At 47.8% G+C, this 13830-nt stretch overlaps 1 protein-coding gene across 2 annotated transcripts in view; it reads left to right on the forward strand.

Moving 5' to 3' along the window:
- The window catches only part of LOC119972626 (cysteine-rich secretory protein LCCL domain-containing 1-like), a 74673-nt gene that overhangs the window by 43786 nt on the left and 17057 nt on the right, over nucleotides 1-13830 (forward strand). For both annotated transcript variants that reach the window (XM_038809640.1, XM_038809639.1), the window contains exons 10-12: nucleotides 5845-5975; nucleotides 8343-8386; nucleotides 8469-8541. In XM_038809640.1, coding sequence (XP_038665568.1) covers nucleotides 5845-5975; nucleotides 8343-8386; nucleotides 8469-8541 — 248 coding nt within the window. The remainder of the gene's footprint in view (nucleotides 1-5844; nucleotides 5976-8342; nucleotides 8387-8468; nucleotides 8542-13830) is intronic.

Raw genomic sequence — 13830 nt, forward strand, 5'->3', positions numbered from 1 at the left:
CGTGCAGACTCCGCACAGTGACCCAGCCGGGAACCGAACCTGGGACCCTGGAGCTGTGAAGCATTTATGCTAACCACCATGCTACCGTGCTGCCCCCAAATTGCTCAATTCTTTTTCAAATTAATATGTTTTTATATTGTAATAAATGAGAAATTTATGCAGGATGTAAACCTGAAATATCATAACCCGTCACTTCTTTTGCCAAATGCTTACTGACCTGCTATGTATTTTTAGCATTTTTATTTTTATTTAAATTTGATAGCATTTTGTAAGCCACTCATTCTTGTAGCTTCTTAATATTTAAAGATATTGAAGGAGAAACTGGAAGTTATGCTCAATCTGTACTGAACCTCAGTTGGACCACACTTTAGATAATACTAGTGCAGTTCTGGTCAATATATTGTATAAAGGAGAGAGGCACTGTCGAGAGTGCAGAGAAGATTACAAGGATGGTACCAGAAATGCATGGGTATACATGTCAAGAGAGAATTGATGGACGGGGTCTCTTTTCTTTTAAAAGGAAAAGAAGGCTGAGGGGTGACCTTAAAGTGACGGCAGTCTTCTGTCTCATAAATTGATGGTTTGCACCGTTATGGCCAACTTGGTGTTAATCATGGCTTAGTGTGGCTAAAGAGCCCCGCTCTGACATGGCAGTCTCTATCCCCATTTGCTGCTGAGGAAGACAGTGGGCTGAGAAGGTGCACAATTGTCGGGCCTTTATTTCCCCTGGGTCCTCTTCCAGGCCAGCTGAGCTTTCTGTTTTTGATCACCTCTTCCAGAAGCATTCTCCAGAGGTCATAGCCATCAGTGACTGCCTCCCAGTTGTCAGTGTCATTGTCCATCATCTTCATATCTTATTGGCAGTTGTCCTGGTAGCAGAAATATGGACACTGGGAAGATTGAGATCCATTGGCTAGATCTTGGTTGGCTTAGCCAATGGAATTGGCACACTCCAGGACCTCTGGGTTGGCGACCTTGTCCAGCTATGAGCTGCTAAGGATATACCTGAGACGGTGCAAGTGGAACCTGTTCAGCCTTTCCTCCTGCTTAGTATATGTTGTCTAGGTCTCAGTGCACAGAAGAATGCATTGAGTTTGCAGCTTGGTAGATTAGCTGTTTGCTGCCCTCAGTCAGGTTGCTGTTATTCCACACACAGCTGTGGCTTTTGAGATGAGTGTGTTTATTTCAGCATCAAGAGGCAGATTGCTGATGATCGTAGAGTCTAGTGAAGCTATCAAATCAACAGCCTCTAGCATTACATTGTTTTTCTTGATAGTATGGCCATATTTGGACCATGATATTTGTCTTCATGACGCTGATGGCCAAACAAAACTCTACAGATGTGAGACAAACTGTCCGTTTGCAGCTGAAGGTGTTCCTCAATACGGAATACTAGTATGATATCGACAGCATAGTGCAACTCTCTGTTGAGCACTTGGCATACCTTTGTCTCCGATCTCCAACAACTAAGGCTGATCATCATTCTGTCAGTGCTGGTATGTAAGTAGGCCGCCTCGGCAAGATCTGAAGGCATATGACAAGGGCAAAGTGAAGAATATGCCAAAGAGTGTTGGTGCTATAACACAATCCTGTTTGACCCCACTGTGGATCTCAAAGGGTTCCAATGTTTCCCTGTTGTAGATTACCTTATCCGTCATGATATCATGGAAATGGAATCAAACTGAGCAGCTTGAGAAGGCAGCTAATTTTATCCAGCAACTTAAATAGACCATCACTGCTCAAATAGTTGAATGCCTTGGTGAGATCGATGAAGGCAATATGAAGGGGTGGCACAGTGTTGGGGTGGCTTGGTGGCACAGAGATTAGCACTGATGTCTCACAGCTCAATTCTGGCCTCGGGTGACTGTGTGGAGTTTGCACTTCCTCCCCGTGTTTGTATGGGTTTCCTCCGGGTGCTCCGCTTTCCTCCCACAGTCCAAAGATGTGCAGGTTAGGTGGATTGGCCATGATAAATTGCCCCTTCATGTCTAAACGGTTAGGTGGGGTTACTAGGTTACGGGGATAGTGTGGAGGCGTGGGTTTAAGTAGGGTGCTCTTTCCAAGGGCCAGGGCAAACTCGATGGGCCTCCTTCTGCATTATATATTCTATGATTCTATATAGTTGCCTTCTTTGTTCACGGAATTTATTTTGCAGCTGTCAGTCTGAGAGGGTCATGTCAACTGTAGATCTTCCAGTTCTGATGCCACACTGGGATTCAGAATTGATGCATTCAGCCAGGATCTGCAATCACACAAGGGAAACGTGGGTAAATACTTATCCCACCGTGCTCATCAGGGGGATGCCCCAATTGTTGTTTCAATAGCTGCGGCCACCCCTGTTCTTGTGCAGGGTCACAATCTTTAAATCCTGCATATTCCAAACTGATGACCACCACCTTCTAGAAGGACAATGGGGGCAGAAGTTCCCTTTCAAGTCACTCACTATCCTGACTTGGGAATATATCATCTGTCACTGGATCAACATCCTAGAATTCCGTCCCTAACAGCACTGTGGGTGTACATACACCACAGGGACTGCAGCAGTTCAAGAAGGCAGCTCACCACCACCTTCTGACAGGAAACTAGGGATGAGCAATAACTGCCAGTATAGCCAGTGATGCCCACATTCCGGAAATGAAGTTTGTGGACACTCTGGAGGAATGCTGGTTTCCATTTCGTGATGAGTTCAGGTGGTATAGATCAGCACCTGGAAAGTAAATAACCTTGCTAAATTCTGTAAATGTGTGTTTGATATCGAGCTCTGATTTAGTTAAATCTTGCGAAATGTTTAGACTGTCGCAGATCTCGCGAGAGGCCTCTTGCAAGATTCAACAGTCTCATTCAGATACAAAGACAGGTGCTGAATCGTGCCCATTGTTTACTATCTGAATAGGTAGTAAGGGTAATCGTGTTGTGAGAATTGCATTTCTGCTTTGAGTGAAAAATCTTCAAGGGTTGTATCCTAACCCTGGTGCACACCACGGAGTGATCTGTATCACCGTCAGCACTGTGGTCGCTGTGTGCTGATCATATTGCTCAGTCATATCTGGTGATGATCGGACCCAGTCAGTGCCAATGTCCTGATCTTGGATGTCACCAGACACATTGTGACATGGGCCGGGATTCTCCCCTACCCGGCGGTGGGTGGCGGGGCGTCCAGGCGTACCAGAGTGGCGAGAACCACTCTGGCGTCGGGCCTCCCCAAAGGTGTGGAATTCTCCGCACCTTTAGGGGCTAGGCCCGCGCCGGAGTGGCTCCCGCTCCGCCGACTGGCGCCAACGGCCTTTTGCGCCCCGCTGACCGGTGTCGCGGCTGACCGAAAGGCCTCGCCGTGAGTCCGGGCATGCGCCGGAGCGTCAGTGACTGCTGACATCACCATCGGCGCATGCGCAATGGAGGGGGTCTCTTCCGCCTCCGCCATGGTGGAGGCCGTGGTGGCGACGGAAGAAAAAGAGTGCCTCCACGGCACAGGCCCGCCCGCCGATTGGTGGGCCCCGATCGCGGGCCAGGCCACTGTGGGGGCCTAAGAATCGCCGCGGGGGGGCCCGCCAACCGGCGGGGCGTGATTCCCGCCCCCGCCAATTCCCAGGTGGCGGAGAATTCCGGCCACGGCGTGGGCGGGATTTACGAAGGCCCCGGGCGATTCCCCGACCCTGCGGGGGGTCAGAGAATTCCGCCCATGGTTTGTGGTTTGTTCTGATAGAAGGGTGTTAGACAAAGCTCATGGCCTGCACATTGCATGTCTGGAGGCCTTCTCAAGAGTTCATCTGAAATTTTAGCCTGGGGCAGCAAGGACCCATTTTCCATGTGTCCCCAAGAGGAGGCATAGCTGAGGACTTACTGAAGGTGAGGCTGTGTATTGACAGGGAGAGACTTACACATTTCGCTCTCAGTTATATTAATAGTACAGAACTTGAGTTTTGCTGAAAAGATGTCCCCCAAGCCTTTACTTAATTGAAAAAGGCCCAATGCCTGAACAGTTTGCAAAGCACAGGACCCTGCGTATGAATCTATGTACTTTCAAGCATGTGCAAGTGACCCACATTGTGAGCCTGACTGATAATCGTAAATTGGCTGTTAGTATAATTCTTAGCACAATCAGGATTGCTTCATAAATATTGTCGAATCGCAAAATCACATCTAATGTTGTACACTATGGTTTGACCTTTGCAAGCATAAGCTGGTTGAGTATGTTCAGTACTCTGTTGTTCATAACTGATGGGAGTGCTGTTTGATAGGGTCACTAGCTGTTGGGATGTATGGCCTACATGCCTGGCATCACACCGGCACTCAAACACCAGGGCCAGGATTCTCCGAGCTGCAGCGGAGAATCGTCGCTGACTGCGAAAATCCCCCCCCACGCCGTTCCGATGCCGGGACGCGATTCTCCGGCGACCGGAGAACCGGTGCCAGTCGCATGTATGCGGTCGACGTGGCGCCAGTCGGGGGTTGTTGAAAGAGGCCCCCTGCGGCGATTCTTCGCGGTCAACCGGCTGAGTTCCTGCCGAGTTCCGTCGGTGTGGTTCCCGTATGGTACCACCCGGCGGGAGCTCGGACCCGCGGCCGCAGTGGCTGTCCAGGTGAGGGCCGGGTGGGATCAGACTCCGGGGGGGCCCTTCACGATGGCCAGGCCCGCGATCGGGGGCTACCGATTGGCGAGCGCGCGCGATCGGGGGGGGGGGCCTACTTACTTCCGTGCCGGCCTGCTGTGTCGCTATGCCATGTTGCACGGCATGGAAATGGCCACCACTCGCATGCGCTGCCACAGCGCCAGCAGTGCAGGACCGCATATTGGCGCCGGAGCTGCGTGGAGCACTCCATCGCCGTGCTGGCCCCCTGTGGGCCACTGAATCGCTGGGCCAAGAGGCCCGTTGACGCTGGTGTGAAACATTCCTTATGCCGGCATCAACACTGAGCTAGGAATTTGGAGAATCCCGGCCAACATTACTCATTTTTGAAGTAACTGAATGTGTTTTGGCTTGGCGGCAGCTTCCTATTAGTGGCAAATACCACTTATGTTGTTAATACATAGCAGCATGAAACGGCTAGCAATGTTCACATTTTGAAATATCTTACGCTTTCAGGATAATCTGAGGTAGATTGAAAGTGCCGGCCCTAGGCCCATTCATCGTGATCCATAGCAAGCAATGTTCTCAACAGGGTAGCCATTATCCCCCGGGATGGCTTTATTGTGCTCAATTTTGGCAACAGGTCCCTGTTGCATAGTTGCTCACATGTATCTGCTCTGCCTCTTCTGGCCATTCCTGCAGGGCTAATTGCCTTGATGATTTCTCATCATGGTCACTGGAGAAATCAATTCCCTCCTCCTGGCTACTCCTCCACAAGGACACTCCAGAGCAGTGTCGGAGAATTCTGACAAAAAGGGGAGTTCTTTCAGAATTTGTGCTGATCACCATCTTTGTCGAAATGGCTGGAAGAAATGATTCAAAAACAGTCAATCTATACTTCCCCTTTAAAACGGCTAAATGGCGTCATTGCTATCCAATTTTCCATCCACCCAGCCGTCGCCCCTTCCTTTGGTGAACTATTCAATAATGCTGGCCACTAGCTAATCAGTAAAGCATGAGAACAACCTTGGCTCCTAGCTCTCACTAACTGGCATGTATCAGCTGCACCCATTACATGTCTGCTTTTGATGCAAGTTGCATTTCTTCATCCCCACAGAATCAAGGTTTAGCTTCTCATCTATGATAAATTTTAAATCTTTATTTACTTTATCAATAGCACAAGAGGTCAACTGTAGAAAAATGGTGTGTCCAGAATATATTAACAAATATATAGTGGATTTACTATATTCTTTTAATTTTATATGCATTATTTCAGCAATCAAGTATTTGTAGAGCAGCAATGCATTATGGAGTGCTGGACAATGAAGGTGGCTGGGTAGATGTTACCAGACAAGGAAGGAAACCTTTCTTTATAAAAGCCAACAGGAATGGTGTTCAATCAATTGGGTGAGTATTGGTGGCTCCAATTACAAACCATTCATTAACTGTAAAAGGAATGCCGAGAAAGAGGAGTTAGATGCCCTTCATGTGACTACTAACACACAGTAATGTGATTGAACCTTATTTGTCCTCTGAAGTGGCTAAGCAAGCCACACAGTTGTATCAAACCAGTATAAAGAAGTCGAATAAGAATAGAACTGTGCAGACTATCCGGCACACCCTGTCCAGTTGACTTCGCAAAGTTCTCCTCACTAACACCTGGGACTTGTGCAGCATAATCATACACTTAGAATCATATTTTACAGCCAAAGTCCCAGCTTCTGTATCGCCATCCCAGGTGGTAGGACAGACCCACCAGCCAAGGTGCACAGTAATATACAGTCGTGAGTGAGTGACCTGGGAGTCCTTAACATGGACTCTTCAACACCATTAGTCTCAGGCATCAAGTCACGGAAACCACCTGCTGTTTACAACTTACTGCCCTCCATAAGCTGATGAATCAGTACTTCGCCATGTTGAACATCATTTGGAAGAAACACTGAGGGTAGTAAGGGCAAAGAATGTGCTCTGGGTGGGGTACCTCAGCGCCCATAACCAAGAGTGACACTGGCACCACTACTGACTAAGCTGGTTAAGTAATGAAGGAACTGGCTGCTAGGCTAGCCCTGCAGCAGATGGTGGAGGAACCAACACATGGGGGGAAAAAAACCTTCTTGGCCTGTCTGCCTATCACTGATGTATCTGTCCATGATCGTATTTATAGGAGTGACAACCGCACAGTCCATGTGAAGACCAAATCCCATCATACCCAGCACAAAGAAAGATGGTCGTGGTTAATGGAGGCCAGTTACCTCAGCCCCTTGACATGGCTGCAGGAGTTCCTTGGGGTAGTATCCAATCATCTTCAACTGCTTCATCAATAACCTTTCATCAATCATAAATTCCGAAGTGGGGATGATTGCACAGAGTTCAGTTTAATTCATAATTCCTCAGATAATTAAGCAGTCCGTGCCTGCATGCAGCAAGATCTGGGAGTTACCACTGATCAGAAATTGAACTGGACCAGCCATGTAAATACGGCTGTTAGAACAGCAGGTCAGGCTGGGAACTCTGCAATGTGAACTCACTTCACGACTCCTGTGCACTATCTGCAAGGCACAAATCGGGGATGTTATGGAATACTCTCCAGTAGCCTGGATGAGAGCAGCTTTAACATCATTGAAGAAGATTGACACCATCAGGACAAAGCAGCTACTTGACTGACACCCCATCAACCACCTTAAACATTCAGTTCCTCCACCATTGGCGCACGGTGTCTACTGTGTACATCATCTTCAGGATGCACTGCAGCAACTTGTCGAGGCTCCTTCAACACCATTTTCTAAACTGCAACTTCTACCATGTAGAAGAACAAGGGCAGCAAATGCACGGAAACAACATCTCCTCCAAATTCTCCACCAAGTCACACACGATCCTGGACTTGGAACCATACTGCTGTTCCTTCACTCTCGCTGGGTCAAAATCTTGATCGTCCTCCCTCACATATGGTTCTTGCAACACATGGATTGTAGCGGTCCAAGAATGCCACTTTCTCGAGAAGAATTATAGACGAGCTATAATTGCTGACATTGCACACATCCTGTGATACGAATGAGGGAAGTCAAATTGTCACAACATCAGAATAATAAAGCAAATTGCAGTCTTGCATTTATATGGAACCTTTCCAACCACAAGATGTCTCAAAGCACTATATAGCCAACAAAGAGGGATGAACATTGGCCAGGACACCATGATTAGCCCCCTGGGCCGGGATTCTCCATCCCACCGCACCAGAGTTCTTGTGCAGAACGCCATCGGGATTCCCCATTTCGCTGGCTGGTCAATGGGGTTTCCCACTGTGGGCAGCCCCACACCGCAGGGAAACCCCCGGGCTGCTGCAAAACGGAGAATCCTGACGGCGGAGAATTCAGCCCCTGGTCTTTTTCGGAATAGTGTTATGGGATCTTTGAAACCCACCTCCAGAAGGCAGACAGGGCCTCTGTTTAACATGTTATCCAAAAGACAGCGGTTTTTACATTGTTGCATTCTCTCAGTACTGCACTGCCCTGTGCTAGAGTGGAACTAACTCTGATTCAGAGTCGAGGGGTTGATACCCAACAGCTGAGTCAGCAAAGGAATTAAAGACTCCAATGCACAGTTAATGACATTTGAAATGAAAAACACCCTGAAGCTTAGTGATGTTTAATATTACAAAATCATCTATTTTATAACTGAATTGCTTCAACATTTTTTGCCAACGTGTACTTTTGATTATAGATTGAAGATCTGTTATCCTCATTATCACAATTTTACACATTTTCCCCTTTCCTTCAGTAAATATAAAGCTGCCAATTCATTTACCATCTCGGAAGTAACAGGTTAGTCTTTTAAGACTTTATTTTACTTTATTGCAATTATGTATATTTTAATTATTAACTATAACTTTTGTTTTCTACATAGTCCAATCTGCTAACTGCCAGACAAGAGGGCATCAAATATGCACGTTCAAAAAGCCAAGTTCACATTGTCCAAGGTAACTGAATGATGCACTGCTTCATATCGACTATTATTCTACAATTGTCTTTTGCAGCTGGTCCTCCTTCCATCCCTGACATCACCTCCCCCCCACCACCAGCCCCACTCTCAAATGTTCTATAGTGTAGATGGACTTTAGAGGGGTTTCACAGGACGGTGCAACATCGAGGGTTGAAGGGCCTGTACTGCGCTGTAATGTTCTAAATCTTTTGGTTTTTACATTCCTCTGCCAGGGTCACTACGCCTTGTTTTAGAGAGGTGTGTGACAGTAGCTACCAAAGTTCCCAGTTCTCCTTTGTTCGTTCCGTTCTGGGAAGGCAGCTCACTTGTTCGCAGCTTTGTTGACATTGATAACTCAAGGAGTAAACAAACAATACAGGAAGTAAACAAGTGATGTTACAGGTTAAAATGCTGAGAACTAAATCATGTGACTTTAGAATGTTCACTTTTGGTGTTGTGTGAGGGGTATGATGTGTAAAGATGATTAAAAGTAGAAATTAATGGGTTCATTTTTCAATACATAAACCTTAGCCAAAAAGTGTCACTTCACTTACATATGTTTTTGGGCAGATGTTGCGGAAGGTGTTATTGGGAGGAGCCTGGCCAGGCTCAGGGCATGAAAGTCCAGTCAAATTTATAGAATCATAGAATGTACAGTGCAGAAAGAGGCCATTCGGTCATTGTGTCTGCACCGGCTCTTGAAAAGAGCACCGCACTTAAGCTCACATCTGCACCCTATCCCCGTAACCCAGTAACCCCTCCTAACCTTTAGGACACTAAGGGCAATTAGTATGGCCAATCCACCTAACCTGCATGTCTTTGGACAGTGTGAGGAAACCGTAGCACCTGGAGGAAACCCATGCAGACACGGGGAGAACGTGCAGACTCCACACAGTGACCCGAGGCCGGAATTTAACCCGCGACCCTGGAGCTGTGATGCAGCAATGCTAACCACTGTGCCACCGTGGTTAACAAAATAAGTCAAGTGAACTTAGCATAAGATTCAGGAATGGGTGGAAACACAAACAACGTGTTCAAGCTCAGTGATTTGTAGAATTAGCAAATTCACTATTGTATAACTAAATTGCTTCAACAATTGATTATTGTAATTAACTAATTATAGCTATTTTGTTTGATCTACTGCTCAGCAATCGAACAAACTGAAAGGATAGCCAACTATCAGCTGGAAGAAAACTAATGGCCAGGAAACTGTAGCCAGGGATTCTTGGGGATGAGACGTTTGGGATTGACCCCGGCAATTGGGAGGGAAGCAGGCTCCAGAAGAGAGCTTGGGATGAGGGGAAGCATTGTTTGTGATTACAGACTGCAAATCGGTTGAGGTTGGAGGAGGAAGTGACTGAATAAAGAAGGGATTAGAGAGAGGCCAAATTCGCAGGGAGGAGACCAAATGCCTTGTTGAGGGGCTACAGGGAGCACTTTTGCTCTTTCTGGAACATGAGGAATACTATAAAAGGGTACATACCTTCTGTAGTGGTCCACTCCTGCCTTGCCCTGTGGTGAACCTGGGGGCCAGGGCTCCAGTGCAGTTCTGGGGTGACAAGGTGGCAGAGACTGAAGTAATTACATAGGCACGTGACGGGGGAGGTCAAGAAATCGGCCACAAGTTTGGAAAAGCATTTCAGGTTTGAGCATTCTTCAGCAATTGAGACCATTCAGCATCACTCCATTGAGATACTTGGAGTCTAGCTTCTGAAGCAATTATACCCACTTAAGCAGCACAAATTCACTGACTGCACCTGAACTTTTAACCCCTCAGGCGCAGACTGAAAATTAATAATAATAATAATAATAATAATAATCGCTTATGGTCACAAGTAGGCTTCAGTGAAGTTACTGTGAAAAGCCCCTAGGCTCAGTTAAGTTGAGTTTTATGAAGTTGCAAAACAATTGAGCAACTAATAAGTTAGAGTATCCCCTTGTGTGAGGTTTGAATGTTGGGCTAGAAGTTTGGAAGGTGCTCGCATTCCGGGGCATCTCTGACTGTGTCTATATAAACATTTCTGGAACAAGCCTTTCCATTCACCTGAAGAAGGAGCCGTGCTCCGAAAGCTCGTGTTTGAAACAAACCTGTTGGACTTTAACCTGGTGTTGTAAGACTTCTTACTGTGCTCACCCCAGTCCAACGCCGGCATCTCCACATCATAGAAGTTTGGATGCATTGGTACTCAAAGGAATGTCCTGATGGCCAGCAGCTGCGGAACTGGCTCTTTTAAAAAAGTAAAGGAAGAGAGGTAGGCATCGAACAGTTGCAGAAGGAGGTGCTCAGAATCTCATACATTGCAGTTATTCAGGCTTTGAGCTGTAACCTTCATGGTCCAAGCTAACCGTGCAGCCTTGGAGTGCATGTTAGGATAATACCTGAGTTGAGGGTACAGGATGCAGCCAAGTGGCCAAAGCGTTCGCCACTCGGTCAGGTGGCCGGCATCAGTGGTTAGCATTGCTGCCTCACAGCTTCAGGACCGGTTCAATTCCAGCCTCGGATGACTGTGTGGAGTTTGCCCTTTCTCCCCGTGACTGCATAGGTTTCCTCTGGGTGCTCCAGTTTCCTCCCACAGTCCAAATATGTGCAGGTTAGGTGGTTTGGCCATGCTAAATTGCCTCTTAGTGTCCGAAAGGTTAGATGATGTTATTGGGTTATGGGGTTAGGGTGGAGGCATATGCTTAAGTGGGGTGCTATTTCCAAGGGCCAGTGCAGACTCAATGGGCCAAATGGCCTCCTTCTGCACTGTAAATTCTATGATTCTAGATGGTGTGGGTTAGAGCTGGGCGGGACTTTAGTCAGGCATCAAGATAACTGAACACTGACTATCCAAGTGGTGGCCAGGGCTCTCCGGAGATGCAGTGAGGATTCTCGAGCACAAGATAGCAACTGGATGTGTCTGACACTAGTCTGGTAGAGGTCAGCACATTCTCCCTCAGACATACTTTGCTGGAATAAAGTGGCAACATGAACTTCAAATGTACTTGATCCTTTTTTGCTACATAATCACCTGCCCCCTTCAGCATTACACCTCATCTGTCCAAAATGCAGATGAAACATTGTGTACATGGCGGGGGGAAGGGGGTGACCTAACAATGCTAGCGCAGGGTACTCTTGTAATATACACATTCCTCCTCAAGGTGCAGGCATTACTGATGTGGGCAGTGATTTTGGGATGGACCAATCACTGTGGTCAGCGGGTTATGCACTGCGCACTTCATTTTGTGCAGGGTTCATGGTTTCACTTATGAATGGTATTAACATCTCGTCATAACTAAGAGTCATGATTATGAGTGTATTTACACTGGGGAACATTATGTACAGGGGATTAACACCCGTGCCCATATTATGCAGCTGCATCCTTTTGAGTTGCCGTACCCTGCCGCTATGTCTTGGTGCATCCCCAACACCCACAGTGGATGTGGAGGCAGCCAGCTGACTGCTATCCCCTGTTGTCTGTGATTATCTTGCCGAGCATCCTCTGGAGGGCCAAGACCCGGAGGGCCCCAACCTACATTCAGAGTCTTGCTGTGTGGCAGTGGCATCCTTTTAGCATGCAAAGCTGGAGCTGATGGGGTCTCATGAAGAGGGAATTGGGGAATCACCAGGGTGGATGACCCTGTGGTGTTGAGCTGAAGCTCCTCCTCCCTTTGGGTGCCCAAGGGCCCCTGACTGACTCCTTGAGGAGAACTGGCAGTTAGAATGAGATCGAGGTGTCCTGCAGCCCTCTGGCACTGGCACTAATTGATGCCAGCTGGTGCCTCAGCAATGGAGTGCAGCTCATTCAACAGTGCAGGACCGAGGTCCTGGACCAAGGTATCCATGGTAACTGGCATCCTACCAGAGTTGATCTTGATGAGATGGCATGTCGACAGGTGCATGGATTCCTGCATTGTGTATTGAAATTTGAGGAATGCAGTAGACACCCCTTTCCAATGCTGCCGTGCTTGTCTTTGCAGCTATAACAACTGAGAGGCAAGCCACAGGCTCGTCATCTGACTCAGACTCTGCAGATTCCTGGCCTTAAGCTGTCTCCAAGTCGCAGAAAGATGGGATGTCTCTGCCTCCGCCTGTTGTAGATCAGACAGTGCGCTGAACGAACCAGATTGTGACTCTGAGGCTACTTTAGCAATAGGTCTGATGGAGGTGTGTGTCTCTGCACTGGTGGAGGGTGTGGGTGAGCATTGTGATGTGTCTTCAATTAGTGCATCATCATATTCACCTTTTGAGGTGACTTTGCGCCTTGAATCAAGAGATTGGCTCATGGACAGCCTCTGATGCTTCCCAGATGTGCCTGTGAAAGAAAGGAGAGATCGTTAGTGCAAGGCAGGGGTATGCGGAACAGGATGCACCACTCACAGTATGGTTGTCCGATGGATGTTGCAGTGCTTCTTTAAAAATTTAGAGTACCCAATTCATTTTTTCCAATTAAGGGGCAATTTAGCGAGTTCAATCCACCTACCTTGCACATCTTTGGGTTGTGGGGGCGAAACCCACGCAAACACGGGGAGAATGTGCAAACTCCACACGAACAGTGACCCAGAGCCGGGATCGAACCTGGGACCTCGGCGCCGAGAGGCAACAGGGCTAACCCACTGCGCCACCGTGCTGCCCTGATGTTGCAGTGCTGGAACCTCACTTGGTTAAGTGCCTGACCCCACCATCAGCATAGGAACGGTCCACATCTCAGCCAGTCAGTTGGATTGCTCCTTTCTCAAAGTCAGTCAGGATCTTCAGTTCGGGCATCCCTCCACCGCTGGTCCTGCATGATGATAGATGGAGAGTACGTAAGCAGGATGCCAGTCCAAGGAAGAAGTATGTCTGGCATGTGTGGATGGTGAATGGTGCAATAGGTGGGATAAGGACACAATCCGCAAAGGATATGAGGGTGTGTGAGAGAGAGTGGTGATGTTCCTTCATTTGGAAGCATGTGAGATTGCTGTGGATGTGATGGGTTTGTGAGTGTGTAAGTGGAGAGTGATGTCAAGGGTGAATTACCTTGGCAGGAGTGGAATAAATCATTCACCCTCTTCCTGCACTGGATGGCTGCACTCTTTTGTAGGGCACTGGTGCTCACCACCACTGCTATCACCTCCCATGCCCGATTGGTCACCTTGGTTGAGGCTCTTTGCCCAGAATGGGTGTAGAGGACTTCATGGCGAGTATCCACTGCGTCCAGCGTGCATTCGAGAGAGGCTTCACTGAATTTGGGGTAACATGTTTCTTCCCTTTGGCAGCCATAACTTTCCAGCACCTGTTCATCCCTGAGGGAGTGCTACTTTGTGC

The sequence above is a fragment of the Scyliorhinus canicula genome, chromosome 10, assembly GCF_902713615.1.
Source record: "Scyliorhinus canicula chromosome 10, sScyCan1.1, whole genome shotgun sequence".
In the NCBI taxonomy this organism is placed as follows: Eukaryota; Metazoa; Chordata; class Chondrichthyes; order Carcharhiniformes; family Scyliorhinidae; genus Scyliorhinus; species Scyliorhinus canicula.